At 55.2% G+C, this 18,694-nt stretch overlaps 4 protein-coding genes across 4 annotated transcripts; 2 read left to right on the forward strand and 2 right to left on the reverse strand.

Moving 5' to 3' along the window:
• Nucleotides 1–9,598: 9,598 nt before the first annotated feature.
• Nucleotides 9,599–10,012, reverse strand: LRP88_06003 (Ribokinase-like protein; the record flags this gene model as incomplete). Its single annotated transcript, XM_083242545.1, has 1 exon — nucleotides 9,599–10,012. The coding sequence occupies one exon, from the start codon at nucleotides 10,010–10,012 to the stop codon at nucleotides 9,599–9,601; it is 414 nt and encodes a 137-aa protein (XP_083101481.1).
• A 1,701-nt stretch (nucleotides 10,013–11,713) lies between these two features.
• LRP88_06004 (ATP-NAD kinase-like domain-containing protein) lies at nucleotides 11,714–13,601 on the forward strand (the record flags this gene model as incomplete). The annotated part of the gene is made up of 3 exons (XM_083242546.1): nucleotides 11,714–11,800; nucleotides 11,856–13,092; nucleotides 13,156–13,601. 3 exons carry the CDS (start codon nucleotides 11,714–11,716, stop codon nucleotides 13,599–13,601), a joined length of 1,770 nt encoding a protein of 589 aa, XP_083101482.1.
• Nucleotides 13,602–14,030: 429 nt separating this feature from the next.
• LRP88_06005 (Emopamil-binding protein) lies at nucleotides 14,031–14,828 on the forward strand (the record flags this gene model as incomplete). The annotated part of the gene is made up of 2 exons (XM_083242547.1): nucleotides 14,031–14,577; nucleotides 14,638–14,828. 2 exons carry the CDS (start codon nucleotides 14,031–14,033, stop codon nucleotides 14,826–14,828), a joined length of 738 nt encoding a protein of 245 aa, XP_083101483.1.
• Nucleotides 14,829–15,149: 321 nt separating this feature from the next.
• LRP88_06006 (glucose-repressible protein Grg1) lies at nucleotides 15,150–15,412 on the reverse strand (the record flags this gene model as incomplete). The annotated part of the gene is made up of 2 exons (XM_083242548.1): nucleotides 15,150–15,237; nucleotides 15,291–15,412. The coding sequence occupies 2 exons, from the start codon at nucleotides 15,410–15,412 to the stop codon at nucleotides 15,150–15,152; spliced, it is 210 nt and encodes a 69-aa protein (XP_083101484.1).
• Between the last annotated feature and the right edge of the window lie 3,282 nt (nucleotides 15,413–18,694).

An 18,694-nucleotide genomic window follows, 5' to 3' on the forward strand; every position in this document is an offset into this window, starting at 1 on the left:
TCGACCATCACAAGCATCAGGTAGGTAGCTCAATAGGGAATTCTGCAGGGCCATCGAAGTTGAGGAGCAAAAGGTGGAACCGTCAAAGAGTGGGAACGGCGATTCCTTGGGAACAAAACGCGTGGCTGGCGCTGCGCTGCGTGCAGGGCCAGCCCGATACCGACATGCGTCGCAGCGTCGGCCATGGAAAGCAAACCACCCAACGCCGGCAAAGTTGGCGTTAGTGTGGCTACAGATTTTTGCGTGGGTGGTCGCCCTGGAGCAGATGATGCCTTTCTCGGTGCGCTGGGCGGTGTGGGACGCTGTCGGGTCTGTTGGTGGGAGCCTTTTTCCAGGCGTCTAGGTCGCCAGGCCAGGTGGGTGGCAAAGGTGCCAGAGCAGAGCCAGAGCCGGTGCCAGAACCAGGCCACGGGGACAGTCGAGGCCGCGCTCAGTGGAAGCGGGTACCAGAGACCCTGCTGTCTGCGCAATTTGCTTCGCTGCACAAGGTATCGGCGACGTTAGGGCGGGTTTGGCTGCGGAGAACGCCCTGAGCTAAGGGCACAGAGGCATGAGGAAGAGTCATGGAGGCTCGCGAGGCTAGAGTCAAAACTGGAGCGGGAATACCGGGAGAGACGGGGCCACGGTCACGGAGCCGTTTCCATTGAAAGGGTGCCTAAGTGATGAGGCATCCAAGGGTCAGGCAGGCAGGATCCAGGGCTTGGTGCTGGTCTGGCGGCCTGGCGGCCTGAGCGTCCGGGAAGGGACAATCGACCTCGAAATGTCCACGCTACCTGACCCTCCACCTAGCAGCAGCAGCCTCGACAAGTCACGAGCACTTCTCTGAGCACCAAGATTCCAGGCCCTGGCTCCTTTCTTTTCCCCGTGTCCCCAGTTTGTCTCTGCCATTGCCAGTTCCATCCCACATCAAGCCCCAGGGCGGTCATCAACCCATCCATCCTCCATCCAGGGCCGAGCGCCAGGTCTTTCTCCATCCTCCACTCAGGGGCTGTGGAAGCTGCAACAGATTACCAGCCTAGGCAAGCACATGCAGGCCGCCATCCTGGATGCCTGCCCGTCCTACCACATTAACTTCGCAGGGTCCGCCGGTCTCAATGGCCCCTGTGCGACAGCCCAGACTTCACAAAGGCCTTGCTTGCGCTCTTCACACGACAGGCAGCCTGCCAGCGGGACTCGAGGCTCCAGCAGGGCTCCAGCGCTCTATGATGGTCCGCCACGTCGTTGTCTGGCGATTCAGTTCAGGACCGAGACATCATCCCGGCAACTTAATCGGGGCGAGCCAAGTTCCTATGCACGCTCGCAAGCCCGACGATGCGGTGCTGAAGGCTCCGGTGCTTTGACGAAGCAGGGTGATTGTTGATGCATGGCTCGCCCATGACTGGCCGAAATAATCAACCCGATGACGAGCCTGGACAGAGAGGCTGATAGCCTTCACAGCAAGGCACTCATCATTCATTCCACACACGCGCACCACGGCACCCCAACGGAGCAAACAAGGCGGGAGCAGCAGCTGCATGCACGCCGAAACATTTGTCACAAACGGATTTCTGTCAATTTCGTCGCCGCCCCCTTGTTGACGATGGGGGAGAAGCAAAGTGAGGATTCAACATGCCCCAGCATTGCCCACAAGCACAGATTCAAGACCCGCAGAGATGCTGCGACGATAATCTCACGCCGCCATAGTTTCGGCTTTTCCATGCTCTGCCGCTTTTCTCGTCTCCCCTCACTTGTCGCCCCTCTTCCCTCCCACAGTTCACAACAACCTGCTTGGCGAGTCGTCACTCGGACGATCCCCACTCTGAAAGTTCCATTGCTGACCATCACGGCCGTGGAACTGAACGAGTTGGTCAAGAACGGTACAGGCCTTGTACCCGTGCTCTCACCGGACGCTGTCCATTCAGCTCTTGCGACCAGGGCCCCTTGGGCAACTCGGGCGCCTTGCCGTATGGTTGCTGACGACGGACCTTCCACACTGGCTAGCCCGCCAAGAAGACCTGCTAAGGATTGGGTGGGATCAACCGTCCTTTGGTGGGTCGAGAGGGCCCCGTAGGCCCTGAGGGATGCCAGCCTGCTTCTGAAGTGTCCTGATCGTCCACTGAATCAGACATCTTACAGGGGCTGTTATGTTGCGCCACCAAAGACGTGCCGCGGCGTTTGCGAGTTTTGCTTGGTGGGGAAGAGAATGAAAGCATCCAGCGACTCCTCCATTCGGAGGGAGCAGGACGCTTCGATGGATCTTTGACTTTCCCGGACCCCGGTGAGCCCTTCCTTGCCTGCGCGTCAATAATCAGGTCTTAGCTATTATTCCTCTGCTCGTAGGGATACGAGCCGATCTCTACGCGTAAGTCAAGTCGCCAGTGCACCTTTACAGCACAGCAAACCATTTGACGCCCGTTCAAACCTAGCGCAGCTCGCCGGGCACCGGAACTCGTAACAAGTTACGGATACAGGTGCTGCCTCAGAGACGAGGACCTCAGTTTACCACAGGCAGCATTGCAGCGCTAGAGGACATGGGGCTGAACGGGAACATTGCTGCCGCCATGTCATCCCGTCGGATGGATTGTATCACATCACGGACACATTCAGGAGGATCATCTCACGGTTGCCTCGCTGAGATTGTTCTCCGAACTCCGCCTCATTCTCACATTTCACGATGCCATCTGCCCTTGCTTGCCGCTGACAAGCCGGATACTATGCTCTCCACAGCACCTACAACTCTCCGAGTCCGAACCAAACAAGGACGGGAATGTTCAGGCAATCTCAGCTCAGCTCATTGCGTCGGGGTTTACCACCAATTCACCAGCCCACTTGACAGCGTTACGCTGATCCTGCACTAATTACAGTACGTACCGCCCTCCGTAACTTGCAGGTCGCCGGGCTTAGGGATGGGCTCCGGGCTGAGGCGCGAACTCACCGTGGCCCGCTGGAAATGGAAGGGTGCCACCGTCTCTCGCCCCGTGACTTGCTTGACACCAGAGGAAAACAGTGCTGGGTCACGCATTGACCTGCGCGCTGGCTGAGGCGCCGGCTGGGGAATGGTGTCAGCACTCGCCCTCGGCCAGAGTCCAATGGTCTCTCATCCCAACACTCTCGTCCCTCAGGGGCCTTTGGCTTCGGTATGGCGGGGCTACATGGGCACAACGTTGTACCCACGGGGTCCTTCTTTGCTGATCACCGGCCCAGCGTCTCCTTGCAGTGTTTGTGTGTCACTCGAGTCACGAAAGTGCAGCCACCATGTGATGGTTTTTCATGGACAACTGAGAAGCTTTCGCGCACAACCACACTCACTGGGCCTGGCGCAAGCTCGCTTCTCAGCAATGATCCTTGGAGAAGCAAGCACCACATCATCAGCTCCACGCATTTATGCCCGGCGCCTTGTCTCGAATCACATCTGCCTATCGCGGCTGACCAGGGCTTCAAACCATTGCCCTGGCCAACCAGCTGCGTCGTCCAAATACCTTTTTGCGACCGATCGTCCACCCACCGCCTTGCTTGCTCATCGGCCCAGTCCTGTGTTGAGTTGGTTGACCTTATCCTTGTGTGCACACCATCCAAGAACGGACCTTGCAGACATCGAGCCGTCTCACCTACGTGTTTATCCGGATATACAACGAATGTCAGCCTCCGGCGATCCTCACCCGTGAACTTGAGGGTCGGGTGCTGTACTCTTTGCCTCGCTGTCACAGATAACACGTCGCGTCAATAAGCCCCGTCTTGTTCACCTTGCTGTCTCGACGACCTGGGCAATGCTGATCGCATCTTCGTCATCACCAACCAGTGATGACTACAGTACCACACTGACCACGGCCCGGTGGCTTATCCCGGCTGAGTTGTCAGTAGCAAGGTCACCTTTCTAAGCAATAACCAACCCGGCTTCAGGTCTGGATCCGCAAGCTCGTCGAATGTTCACGATTGCGCGCTCACAAGCAACACGGTTGCTTGCGCTCCTTGGGTCTAAAGCAATCCCGCGCCAGGCCCATCAAGGCTGAAAGCTTTTTTGATACCCCCTCTTCCCAAAGAGCCCATGGGCTTTGTTGGGCACACCCCTGTTACTACGTATTCTATTTGCTACCCCAAAACCACACAATGGGAATCGTCCTCTCATTACCGAATGCGTAGCCCACCCGGGAGGAAGGCTCACTTTCACGATCGGCAATCAGTCCAGTGTCTGTGGATAGACGAGACAGGAGAAGCAAACTCGCTAGGTTTCCCACGCCATGCAGAAACAGGCCATACACACGAGACCTTGTCATCTCCAGTGCAAACGCATTACATCGTCAAGCTGAAGCCCGAACTGAACTGGAAGGATTCTGATGAACTACAAAGGATTTTTGTGCTTGCTTCAATGTTGGTCCCACGTCTTGTTACAGAGGATGGAAACCAGAGGTATGTCAGCCTGCATCTCGTTTCCCATGAATGGAGGCGGCAATCTAAAAAGGCATTACTCCAACCAAGCCACCACATCAACTGGTCAACGTTTCGCTTGGCGCATCGGAGCATGATTGTGTCCATCACAAGCTCCGTTGGCTTCGACTCTAAGTTCATTGGTGGCTCAGCAAGATCCATGCACTCTCTGCTCTGGGGGACAAGCCAGGATCTGGAGGCGGCGGACGGCCCACCCTGCGCTAACTCGAGGAGAGCGTGGAGGCTTGAAACTACGACAGGGGAGGCGTGGAATGGGAGTGCTAAAGCCGCCAGGGATCAGCATGCCTCGGCGCCTGGGTCCCGCCAAGGAACAGAAAAAGAAGAATTCGTCGAAGCCGCGACCCCATCACTGACGATCAACTTGCTCATCCCAGCCATATTCACATTTGCTCAAACTTCCCACGACATTGTGCACGCAAGGCTCGGAAGTAAGTCACAGCACTCACAAAGTGGGTGAGACAGGGTCATGGAAACGTAACTCGGACTCGACAGCACCTCAAAAAGATAATGCTGCCAACATCCCACAGCTGCCGCCTCAACACCAGGGGGCACTGGTTCGGAGATGATCAGACCCAGGGACCTTACACCTGGGCCTGGGATGCGCCGTGCCCTTACGCTAGACTCCAAACGTGTGGCGGAAGCCACCTTGCAAAACCGCTGCCATGGGTCCAGCACTGAGGGGAGCGGGCAATTGGCGTGGTGACTGGCCCTTGTGCAGAAGCACGGTTTCTTTGGCATCATCTGGACATGCAGGCCGGGGTAGAATGGGTTCTATAACCGGCAGCGCACACATTCAAGGCCCCAACTCCATCCTACCCGCCGCTAGGGCTAAACGATGTAAGGCCCATGCCGCGGAGGCTGCCACAAACACCCCACATCAGAAGCCAGTCGACATAAATATTGATTCATCCTATGGGGACCTATCCACCAATGATCCACTGGTATTTCTGTCGGCTACTGTGGCGTGCGGCCGAGTGTTTTGGCACGCCTCCTCCCTCTTGCAATGGATGCAAGCAAGCAAGATTCGCCGCCAGAGGTTCCGATGGCCCCGGCTTCGCCGCCAGGACTGAGCACCATCCATCTGCCACAGCATGCGGGAGGTTTATGATCATGCAGGTGCCTTCTTTGAGATGATGACCCTGCACACAGTCATTCGTTACACCCACACTCCTCCATGACTCGTCGACAGGACCTGCTCTTACTGGCAATATCGACCACGATTAATATTGGCGTCAGGCTTGTCAAGACCAAGAAGGACTCTGATGATGAGGTTGGCCGACGGTGATGGACGGGTTGGGGCTTCGACCCCTGGTCTGGTGTGGCCCCGACGAGTGGTGCTTTAGGGGGAAAAAAAAGTCTGAATCACTCAACGCAAAAGGCAGCGAAGGTGTTTGGCGTATTTTGGGTCCCGCTTGGCTGGCCTCCAGTGGAGCGGATCACCACCCACAGGACTCGGCTGCAACATGGCCCAGCATGGCCAATCGAGCGGTTGAGGAAAGCGTTGCTAACTTGGCCAGGTCCAGACATTTTGGTACGAAGTACGGATATTGCCCAATATTTCATGTAACTTGTCCCTCTCATACCAGGGGCTTCTCTCATTTGATATCCTCACATATGATGGTTAATCCTATTGGCATGGACAACGGGCGGCTCTTCTCATCCACTTCCAATGTCAATCAATCAATGGATGTCTTGGGCTGCCGACTTTACAGCCCGCCTGCAGATTCCTCCTCGACCCCCCCACATCTTGTATTGATGTCAATGCCAATCTGGTGGTGCTCGGTGGGGCCGCGCGGTACCGCCACGGGCGGAATGTGGCCCATGGACGGTGCGCCGTCAATTACGGCAAAGAGGCCTGCCTACCATGATGGCCGGACCCTGTCTGAGCAGAACAGACCAGAGCAGGTCGACTCCGAAACCTCGACCAGCCAAAGGAGCCGAGCCCGCTACACTTTGCTTTTGCGAACTACCCCTTTTGATTGGACCCCAGCATCCCCGTCGCAACCCAATCTCACCAAGCTCCAAGCCTCGAAGCAGCATGAGACATGTTGACAGGCTTCCGCCTAGGAGCTGGCCAATTTTACTTTGATCAGGACGCTGGCGATCTGGGCACGCGCCAACACACATCACAGTCAAGTCGCGAGTACGACTGCCGCATGAGCCGCCACAACCGTTTCCTGGAACGCGTCACCCCGGCTTTGAGATGACGTCCCACCAGAGCCATCTTGGCATCATTTGACTTGACCAAAATGAATGCGCGGATTTCGACATCAAGATTCGAAACTAGGAACGAGTTCTGGCGGGGACCTTTATCCATAGGTAGGTCGGCTACTGCACTGTACCATTCACAACGGAACCAAAGCGCCTCTATCCGTCCTGCACTGCGAAGTACGAGACTCCACCGCCTCCATCATCAGGTTCACAATCAACAAGGAAGCCTATGATAACTACAACAAGCAAGATCATGATCGGGGTCTTTGCCCATGAGCACACGCTTGTGACAAGACGAGGGTTGTTCACGACGTAAAGTCAGCCAGGGCCTGCTTGTGTTGCTCAAACGATGTGAGACATTTACTTTGGGGATGGTCAGTCGCCAACGCTAGGTACTGTGTGACCAGGGACGAGACGTCCAGTCCAGTCCCGTCCAGTGCATGGTCAACGCCTGCGGCGTAGTTCTGACAATTGCTATGGAGCCCCGGGCGGCCGAGATGTCTCCAGCAGCCGCCCGCTGCTCCGTCCGAGAGCCCCACCGATCGGGACGTCGAGGGCGGGCCAGAGTTCAGCCACGCCACGGATGCTGGGAGGCCTGGGTCTCCGAGTCCGCAACCCTCGCTCGGTCTTGTTTGCCAGCGAACGCCCCTTGCTAATCTCACGGCGTCTGACCTGGGCGCCGTTCAACTCTGACTGGGCACGCTCCAGGGCTTTAGCGCTGCAACCACCCCTCTCGAACCTTGGTTAGCAAGCACCCCTATTTCTTTGCTGTCAAGGGGGGGCCTTGGAGAATGCACTCACTTTGCAGACGGACCAGCGTCATCCAGCACTCTCTTACCGAGATGGGAGCCATGTGCAGCCAGGGATGGATCTGAATCTTTGTCCTCTGTTGGCTTTCTACTCGCCTTCAGCTCCCTCTCGATCGGTGATGGCTCCACATACCAATTATCGCCCCTTCAATGAATCCTCCCACAGCTTTTGGCCTGCCTGTTCTCCCCGTCGAGCCTAGTTTGGTTTGACCGGCTGTTGACTCGGTTGCGGTCCTTTCTTTTTTTTCTGATACCCTTTGTTCTACCAACCGGATGTTGCACCACCGTTTACGTTTCTCTTGGTCGCAAGTCAATATGATCCGATATTCCTGGTCAACCTCGCGCCCCTTTCTAGCAGTCCACTGCCGGTACTGGATGTACTGTATCCGTACCTCGTTTAGGTCTACCGTGAGAGCGTCTCGATCCCCTCGCGGCCCAACCCTTACGAGCATGGCGCCGGCCCTGTCAAGCGGGCAGCCACTGACTCCCTCTCACGTTTCCTCCCGTCCCATCTGACACGTCTCAAGCTTGTCCCCCGTTCCCCGATGATGCTGCGATGTGAGTTGGGAGAGCCAAGCCCAGCAGCAACCAGCCAGACAGCGATTCATGGCTCATCACCTTGGCCAACCTGCCTCTTGGCGACCTCTCCTCATGGCATGACGACGCCGCTTGCTCCTCTAGGATGCATTAGCAACAGACGTTGGCCACTGTCCTGGGTATCGCCCATGGTGATGTGCTCAAGCAGAGACGGCTCCCAGACTAGTTGTCTTCATGCAGAAGCCCCCCCCGGCGCATCCGCGTGGCCAAAGGTCGTGTCTTGCAGCATTTTCCCGGCCCCTACTTTTAGCAGCAGAACCTTTGCATCCACCTGCATCACCACGGCACCCAACAGAGCAAAGATTGAGACAGACATGGTGGTCTTGTGGACCTGGAGAAAGATGTCGATAGTGCACACAACTCGATGCTAACGCCTGCTGCCCCTTGTCACCACTCTTGTCTGGCACCCACTACAGGCAGAGGAGCCTTATCCCATTTTCACCGCCTTTCTCCCCCTCCCTTCTCCCCCATCCGTCCACCGTCAGCCCCCCCTTCCAGGCCCAGGCTCGCTCACACTCTCTTCCTCCCACTTAATCTCGCACAGTCGAGTCGCAGCCGCTGTAAGCCATCTGTCGCCTGTCTGTCTTGGTCGTTTTTTCCTTTGCTCTTGTTGACCTAGCGCCCTCGGCATCATCCCTTGACCTTCCGTCTTCTATCCTGGTCCACCCTTGCACCAAGGGTTGAGCATGTGGTGCCTCGATCGTCGTCAAGCAGATGAGCATCATGTTTACCGACTGAGCCGCTAGACGGCAGAGGAGACCAATCTGGCACTCGACCGCATCCAAGTCCCCAGCATGTCTGCCCCAAGCCCAGCGAACCCCTCTCGCTGCACTTTCAGTGTGGCTAGTCGGACGGCGAAACCCAGCTTCTCCCCGGGGTTCCAGTCGCCGGGGTGGCATAGCAGCCCGTACAGCATTCCAGCAATGAAGGTGTCCCCGGCTCCCACCGCACTATATCTCGGGCAATGGTCAGTTGTTGCAGTTCCCGCTACTGTACTCTTGTGCTATGCCAGGGAGGGGCATCTTGGGATATGACATGGGAAAGATGGGCAGGGCGGGACGACGCACTCGACCACGGATATGTCTCCTCCGGCTTCGCCCTGGACAGGGCAGCGAAAACACTCGCCTGCGGACCGAGACAGACCAGCGGCTCCGTCTGCACCCCACGTACACAGTGCCAGCGACCTAGGTATGCATCATGGTCAGCCAACGAAGCCCAAGCAGGCAGGCATACACAATCTCGGATTCCACGTACGCCTTGCGGTGTCCCTCAGCTCTCAGGCAGGCCTCCGGGGACTGGTGTCCTCGACTCTATGCATCCATGGCATTGTCAGGCGGTGCCGGCTCACGACAAACAGACGGGCGATTGTGGGTTTGCTCATACCTCGGCCCAGCTCCGCGAGTAAAAGACGACGTCTGCCTCGGCCGCCAGCTCCGACAAACCTTCGCGGCCCGGCTTCTCTACCTCGACACTTATCTGCGCGCTTGGTAGCACGTTACGCAGGAAACGGATGCACTTCAGAGTCGTGTCAGGGATTCGGCCCTGTTTCCTCCATGTCAGCCCAAGGCCAGCAGGCGGACGAAGTTGGTGCTCGTGGATCCCACCTCAAAGTGCCACCACGTCTCCTGGCCCGGATTGAAGCTCCGCGCGATGGGCTCAAACTCGTCCCGGGTCATCTCTGGTAGGTCATTATAGTTGACAAGGGTACGGCTACCTGACTCCTCGCTGCGGATGATATAGCTGCTAGCTGCCTCGGTACTGGCGTCACGGTAGATGCAGTGGTGGAAGTTGATGTTGGACTCTGGACCAAAGGACGAGATTATGCGTCGTGTTGCAGATGACGAGGTATTGGGCAGGGGTGATACCAAATGCAGCTGGAGGGCATCATGGTCAACGAGCAACTGCTCGAGGACCTCGAGGGAATTTGGGCAGTTGCCCCCACGTCGGATGCTGAGGCTGGTGGCGCGCAGCTTGGAGTCTTCGGACGGGAAGAAGGGGACACTGGAGAGGTGAGTTAGTAGACGCCATGGCGGCCCTCGTAGACACGGTTGGTGGTGCGTTCCTGAGGATCGTGTCCAAGTAGCAGGCTCCTACGACGATCAAGTGCTTCTTGGCTTGGTCGGTCATTGTGGCTGAGGTCTCGAGCGGGCTTTCTGGTTTGCTGCGTTCTCGGGGCGTGTGCGGTTTACGGCGTTGTGATATCCGTATCTCTACTGTGTAGATGTAGTGGTGATGATCGTGACAAACGTTTCGATTCGGTAGGAAGACGTCTTGGCCAACCAAGGGCGAGGGCTTGAGTTCCACAGTTTTGTTGGTTGGCCTTTTTACCGATTTGCCTTTGTCGAAACATGACAGAGGCTCTGTTCACGGTGTAATCTACGGTGCTGATCTATGATAACCGATGTGAACTCGGAATGGTGAAGCCCAGTCCAAATCGCCGAGTATCTGTCCAGAGTTTGTGGCTTTCGGGGCCGTTGAGGGGCATGGTATAGGGTATGTGCGGTGGTGCAGCCAAGTGGGTTGAGTTTTGAAGACCGAGGCACATGTCACAACGACAACATTTTGGAGAGCTACTGTCTTATCATAGAGGCTTGCTTGTGGGATAGAGAGCAGTTGTTTATACTCCTCTAGCATGCCTCGGGGCTCTTTTTCTTGATCTAGGGTTGCTAGTATACTAGGAAATACAGATATCAATGAGGTGTGCAACAAGTGTCAAATATCAAATCTTTTCACCATTGAACAGACTAGGATATTTATCTATTACTTACGGATATGATTAAAATTACCAGACTATAGGGACAAATAAGCAGAATCATCACGGCAAGTCTGTATAAAGACGAAGCCGCAGTGTTATTACAGTCAAAACAGAGGGAGAGCTCGACGTCGTGGCAGCTCCAGGGTAGCCGACTTGAACACCACTCGACGGAGAGAGGTTGAGATAACACAGCGCTAAGCATGGGAGACGCCATGCCTACTTGACTGCTTAACATCTGGCGAATCCTTCGTGGTCTTGATAATATGGCTTACAGGTTGAGTCAGCGTCACTAAGCCAGACATGAGAGGGGCTCTGCTCGCGGAGAAAAGAGACAAGGCTGTCTACCTACCTACAGTCGGCCGACTCAAGTAGCCAATGACAAGCTACAGAGATCATGGTCGTGATGTAGATGCGGCACAATCAGTCACGGTAGCTCTAGCAAAGGCTTCTGAGAAACCCAACCCCGCCCGAAAGAATCATCCATTGCGGCAGCAGCCAAAGACTTACCCTCGGTGAAAACATCCCTTCATTGGGCGAAGGGGCCTCGATGATCTGAGCTTGCCAAGTCGACCGCTTCTAGCAAGAGGCTTCCCTTCCTCCTCCAACCTTGACCAGCTGCATCTACATCTACATCTCGCACAAAAACCTTGCTCTACCATCGAAACACAATCGAAAACTGGCGTCTCATCCTACGAGAGTTTTTCATTCACATTCAACTTCTTCTTGCGGCAATCTTGCTTCTCTCCTGGCGGCGATCAAGTGGGCCCATCTGCCCCGCCATCAAGACCCGGCTCACAACGTCATCTACTGGGAACCTACAACACGCGACGCGACAGGCGATATCAGACGAGAGTAGATACAGTGTGTTCTTGTGCCGTGCTGAATTGTCACTACTCATTAGCACACGCACGCAGCCATGGGCGAGCGCGCAGGAAAACACATCACTTTTGAAGAGAGCTGTAGCTCTGGCGGGAGCTCTGATGACGATGGCAATGCCGTCGAGGTAAAGCCTCTCTCCATTTGCATTGCTCGACGGCTCCTCCTGACGTCGCTTGCAGGTCGTCTTTGACCCGGGAAACCCCTACCGTCGAAAGAGCTCCATGGTCGCCTCTGAGATGAGGCAGCCCATGATTCGCCGTCCGACCCGCCGCGACGAATGTCTCGTTCACCAGTTCCTCGACAGCCAGCGCCGAGCAAAGGATGCAGCCAGCTCTGCCAGCGAACCCGATTCGGAATACTCGACGGGACAGGCCTCGACTGGGTACATGGGCAACGTGCCGGACATCAGCCTCACCACAAGTAACACCACCGATGATGGCGATCAGGTTGATCCCAGGGATCAGAGCCTTGATGTCTTGGTCGACCCCAAGTCCAACAAGAAGTGCCGAGCCGTTGTCGAAGAACCCGATAGCATGGATCACTTAGGCGGTGGACAAGCTGACCAGCAGGCCTGGACGCAGCAGATGACCAAGAGCCTCTCCAACCTGGACCTCACAGACTACGACGACGTGCGCAGCCGGCTGCTCACCAAGCAGCAGCTCAGCGACATGGCCTGGGGCGTGCGGGAGCTGAGCCGTCGTCTGAGCAGTATGCGCATCCGGTTCCGCGTCAAGTCCATCTTCCTCCTCACAAAGATCTACGACCAGGACCTGATCCCCAAAACGCGCGAGCTTACACACTGGCTGCTTCACCACGACCGGGAGACCGCGTACACCGTCTACGTTCAGGACAAGCTCAAGACAAACAAGAGATTTGACGTTAAGGGACTCATCGATGATTTGAGTAAGGGATACGCCGGGCTGGGAGAGATGGACGAGGAGGCGGCGCGCGAGATGCTCCATAAGCGTCTGCGGTACTGGGACGAGCACATGTGCCGGACACGACCGCACACGTTTGACTTTGTCATCTCGCTCGGCGGCGACGGTACAGTGCTCTATGCTAGCTGGCTGTTCCAGCGCATCGTGCCCCCCGTGCTGAGCTTTGCGCTGGGAAGCTTGGGGTTCCTGACCAAGTTTGATTTTGAGGACTACCAGCGGACACTCACATCGGCCTTTACTAAGGGTGTCACAGTGAGCCTACGGCTGCGATTCGAGGGTACCGTCATGAGGAGCCTGCCACGGAAACGGCCAGAGCTTCAAGACGGGGCCGGAGAGGAAGACGAGGAAGAGCTGCACCGACAGCGGGACCTTGTGGAAGAACTAATCGGAGAGGAGAGAGAAGACGAGCACACGCATCGACCGGATGGGACGTTTGAGATTCTGAACGAGGTGGTGGTGGACCGAGGGCCCAATCCAAGTGAGAATCCCATAACCCGCACCGCCCCTGCAGGAGATGTTGTATCATTGACGTATATTCTAGCCATGTCGTACACCGAGATCTTTGGCGACGACGAGCACTTCACCTCGGTGCTCGCCGACGGCATCTGCGTATCGACGCCTACGGGCTCGACGGCGTATAACCTGGCGGCCGGCGGCTCGCTCTGCCACCCGGAGAACCCCGTGATGCTAGTCACGTCCATCTGCGCGCACACGCTATCGTTCCGACCTATTATTCTCCCTGACACGATCGTGCTGCGTATCGGAGTGCCGTATAATGCGCGGACGGCGTCGTGGGCCAGCTTTGACGGGCGCGAGCGTATCGAGCTCAAGCCGGGCGACTACGTCACCATCAGCGCGAGTCGGTATCCGTTCGCTTCGGTGCAGTCTGAGGGACGGCGGAGCGAGGATTGGGTGAATAGCATCAGTGGGAAGCTCGGTTGGAACACGAGACAGAAGCAGAAGAGCTTCAAGGAATGGGACAAATGATGGGCTACCTATGGAGGGATATGAATGGATGGATGCATGAGTATGGGTTATGAAATGTGCATATACATATAGGAATCAACGGACCAGGGACCAGGTATTCTGTACTATAGGACCAAGAATTACAAACGCAAGGACTAATACAGCAATGGTTATGTATTCTACTGTTAATCCAAATAAGAGACATTACTCGGAGAGTCTTGATAGATGTGAATATCATCCATGGTTGAATGGCGGAGAGGATGCATGCACAGGCCGCTGCTTATATGCAGGCGTAACAGTTACACCCCACAACAGCTATAAAATTAACTCCCCATCGAGCATCATCTCGACACCGCTTCCACCCAAACGCGACTCAATTGTCTCGTGTAAACCCTTCCAACGCCATCTACCACTTCGGGAGCACCCAATTGAAGCCATAATCCCATCACAATGGCCGCAGAAGCTCCCTCCGCTGAGTCGTGGACCTCGTCCCTCCCACCCGACCTATTCGACCAAACGACAATCATCTCCCTCCTCTCGACCCTCGCCATCGTCGCGGCCGCCTACCTCGCGTCCCTACGTTTCCTCCCCTCGTCGTCCACGGGAACCCTCCGCTTCCTCTTCATCTGGCACCTCGCCGACGCGCTATGCCACTTCCTCCTCGAGGGCAGCTTCCTCTACCACTGCTTCTTCTCGCACGAGCAGATCTCCGAGTCGACGGCCGGATACTTTCCCACGCCTGCTGGGTTTTTGGGTTACAGCGATCGCGTGTATGGCGCGCAGTCGGGGGGCAGTAATCCGTTTGCGCAGCTGTGGATGGTGTATGCCAAGGCGGATAAGCGATGGGCGGGTGTTGACTTGGGCGTCGTGAGCTTGGAGTTGCTGACGGTGTTTTTCGATGGACCGTTGGCTGTGTATATCTGCTATTGCCTTGCCAAGCGAGACCCCAAGGCTAGCATCTGGATGATTATCCTAGCGACCTGCGAGTTATACGGAGGTAAGTTTGAATGGCTTCGTAGAGACAGAGCTTGTTCGGTGATTAACGATGACTTGCCAGGCTTCATGACCTTCTGCCCCGAGTGGCTTATTGGTAACCTAAACCTCGACACGAGCAACTTCATGTACCTCTGGGTGTATCTTGTCTTCTTCAACACGCTCTGGGTGTGGATCCCTCTCTGGGTCATCTGGTACTCGGCAAAGGACATCTCCAACGCGCTGAGTGTGCGACAGAGCAAGAAGAGCCTGTGAGAGTTCACAGGAGCCTATAAACTGCAAGAGGCAGCTCAAAGACGTGACAAAACACACGATTTCAACAGTCATCTTGCAGGCATAGAAGGCTTCCAGTTAGCCATCCATCAAGGAGGAGGAACAATCATCACATCCATCATAAGCAGGCACATGTTCATGTTGTTATTAGGTCGATTGAGGGGCTACTGAATGTAGGGTATCTGAATGCCAGTTCGCGGTGCTGCTCCAAAACAATGGGGAGTCAGCCCGAATCCTCCTCAGGACAGTTCCATATCTCCTCCGTTCAACTCGTAGTTGTTGTTTGTCGAGATGTGGTTGAGCTTAGATGGCCTCCTTGTGGGCCTCGCCCTTGCCCTCGTGCTTCTTCTCCTGGGCCTTGTCGCCAATAGCGTCCTTGGCAGCAGAGGCACTGTCAAGAGTGTTAGTCGTCTGTTGGTAGAGGAGTAGAGTCGAGTGACTTACCGGGTGCCGAGGCCGGCATCAGAGTCCTTGGCGACCTGCTTGTTGGCCTCCTTGGAGGCACCAGAGGTAGCCTCCTGAGCCTTCTCAGCGACGTAGTTGGCGCCCTGCTTGATGGAATCCATTGTGATAGGTTGTGGTTGGGTTTGGTTTTGAAGGTTGGTTGAAAGTTGTTATGGTGCTTTGTGCTTGAGAGTGTGTGTGATGATGAGAGAAGAAGATTCGCAGTTTGGAGGTGGCAGGAGGAGGTTTATATAGATCATGATTCACTCTCTGAGAGAATGCTCCGGACCTTAGGCAGAGAGGAAGGAGCTCCCTCTCATCTCGTCATCGCGCTTGCCCATTTCCCCGTTTGACACGCACACGATCTTTGGCTGGTCCTGCCTCCACTGTCAAAGAGAGCAACAACCAGATCGGAAGAATGTCATGTGAAGCAAACCGGGGGTGAACGTGGGAAAATGTCGTCATAGACTTTTTTTTGTTGTTGATTTCTTACTACATACGTACGGGTAACAGCAGAAATTGAGGCTCCATACGGGGGGTCCTGCTCTGGTTGTGTTTGGCTTGTGATGGCTGCTTGCAAACAAGCTCGGTTGACGTCAGAGTTGTAGCAACCATCACTCAGACGTCATCAAAACTTGCAACAAGTCGCGTCTCTCGCGTTGCGGGGTAGTTGTAAGTCCAACACGCAATCTTGCCCCTTGCAGTTTGTAAGAAAGTACACGAATTACGGTTTAGACGTCTACAAAATGCCATGTTCTACGAGTATTGATGATCGACTTCCTTTCCTTCTTGCGGCTGTTGATCTTCATGGCCCACTTTCTGCCCAGTGTTCTGGACCTTCTGTTGCACACTACGTGCCACTTCACTGGAGCTCTCTTCTCTGGCGGCGCCACAAATGGCGGGGTTTTTCAAGATGTGGCGGTGACGTATGGAAGAGTTGCCATGACGTGGATGAAGACGTTTGAGCATTCAGCCAATTTCTCTTACTGCGTGTCTAGTTGGCTCACACGACCGATTTGTCTTGCTTGCTGGCTTGCATCTTCTCCAGCCACGATCGTTTTTTCTGCAGTTTTTCTGCTTTTGCGCCTGCCGCCGGCTGAATGCATCCCCCACCAATGCCCGACATCGAGATCTAAGTCTTGCTTGTGCTCAGTCTACACGGAGCATTGGCTCCGGACTTTTTGATCCTGTTGCCTCTTTTACTCCTCTTTCGGGCGTTGGAGTAAGCTCAAAATCTTGGTTTCTCACGTTGCACCTTCTTCATTCTTCTCTCTTCTGCTCTGATATCATGACTGCGTGGCTGCTTGTCCTTTCTTCCTTCGCCGGGAGTACCCGCTGTTGCTTTCCAGACCAGGGATGACGTCCTATGCTTGTCACTTTGTTACAGACAAGAGGATATCAAAACTCGCAAGAGACTTTGCCCGTCCTGAAGCCCGTTTCACGTGAGATCCGGGGCATTCCGCGGTGGTAGCTGTATTGGAGCCTTCTGTCTGTCCTCAGAATTCTTGCACCAGCGGAACCGCGCCGAAACGATACCATACCGTTGGAAAGGGGGGGTATCCACGTCCGGATTTTACCTCCGTAGCTCCCGTCGTGCCGCCGGGAAGTCAGAGCTTGAGAGAAGTCTCTTGCTGTCATCTCAAAGAACGCGGGTTGCCAAGCTCAGCAAAGCTGTGCTGTGCCTCTGAAATCCATCCACACTACAGCGGCTCACGGACGTGTATGCCCGTCAGCTGCGCGTGGGAGATGATATCACTGAATTGAAGCAGGAGAATAGAGAGTAAGATTGCCGTGATGTCTTTTGCAGGCGGTTTCAGGAGATACAAGTTGTTGGTTCGCCTTCGTTGTTCTCGTATCTATTAGTTGGCTATTGGTTCATGCCTCGCGTACCATCACGGTGCCAGTTCGATCCGGACTCAACAGTCAACGCCTGGACAAGGACTTTGATATCGCGGGCTTGACTCTGACTTGACTTGACTCGTTACTGTCCATGCGCACCTTCTAGTGCATGCAGCGTTTTCCGCAATTGGGTTCGCGTGGGCGATAGAGCTTGATGCGGGCAGTCTCACATTGATTGCGCGGGACCGGGAGGCTGGGAATGGAGGCCTCGAGGTTGAGTCTGTGGCGAGCAAGCCTCACTTTGTTTCTTTTTCGCTTTCAAGTATATGGACTATTGACGCCAATTATAGCATTGTGCATGATATTGTTTGGAGGTTGAATTTCAAGATACCAAGCATGCCTCGTTGGGAGACTCCAACTGAAGGACGACTTTGACACCCTGGCGAAGCTGTCAAATGGCATCGCCACCCCGCTTACAGCCAGCAGACGAGATCTCGCTAACAGCAGAGCGGCCTCTTGGACAAACTTGGCGAATCTTGACCCAAATCGAACAAAATGCCCGTCCTCGCTTACACGGCCGAGAGTTTCAAAGGCCCTTGTCGACATGTTGAAACAAGAAATCGAGAACGCCAGCCACCGCACAGAGCACTTCTTTTCTCTCTTCGTCTCCTCGTGTTTGTTGGTCTGGCCGTGCACACTGCAGCTACAGGCAGTCAGTGGTTCAGCTCAGTGGACCTGGGAACAAGACACACCTGTAACCTGTAACTGTTGAAGAGCTTTTAGCAGCTTGGACCATGTTCGTTCACCCCGCGTCCAGTGTCGGCACTGGCTGGATCCGTGTTACCTGCCATCCGGATCTCAGACCTGCCCCCCGAGCGAGTGTTGTTCGTGTAGTAATAGCGTCTCATCCCCTGTCGTTTCTAGTGTTTTATCGCTGCCCGTCAGGGGCTGTGCGCTAATCCTGATGCAGACTAGCCCCGAGGCCCCGACGACTTCAACTCCTCCTTCTACAACACGACGAAACTCGACCTTGTTCCAGCAATGCTTCAGCCTCTCGGCCGGCTTTGTTCGGCTCCATACTAGCTATGCTAAGCGTCGAGATGCGTGCCTTCGGGGTCGTCTTGGGCTTTGATGGCGTCTTTTGGTCTGCACCATGGTCAATTTCGTTGCTTTAACCTGCGCTCCAACGGAAGGAATCTGACTCGATGATCATGACAACTTGATCAAGTCTTTCATCAAGACTCTTGAAAAGCTTCAAGAGAAGTAATTCTTTTGCGAGTGCAGAATTGCCACATAATCATACATAATCGCTCAAAAAAAAAAAAAAAAAAAAAAAAACTCGACATGCCCCAGGTGAAACAATACCCCCATCTCCAACAGGAGCCTCCTGTCACCCTAATGCAGGACATTCCTCTATACCGAGGGCTTGGCTTTAGCTCCCCCATCTAGAGCTACAAGGGAGTCCATCCACGATGTTACCAAACGCCGTCATGGCGCACCCAAAACCCTTGCTCCTGCTGAGATTCTGCTTCTCAGGGGTCCCCTTCTTCTTGTCGCCGGGGTGG

This window comes from Fusarium phalaenopsidis (genome assembly GCF_050370095.1).
Source record: "Fusarium phalaenopsidis strain FUZ10S chromosome Unknown contig_32296, whole genome shotgun sequence".
NCBI classification, from domain to species: domain Eukaryota; kingdom Fungi; phylum Ascomycota; class Sordariomycetes; order Hypocreales; family Nectriaceae; genus Fusarium; species Fusarium phalaenopsidis.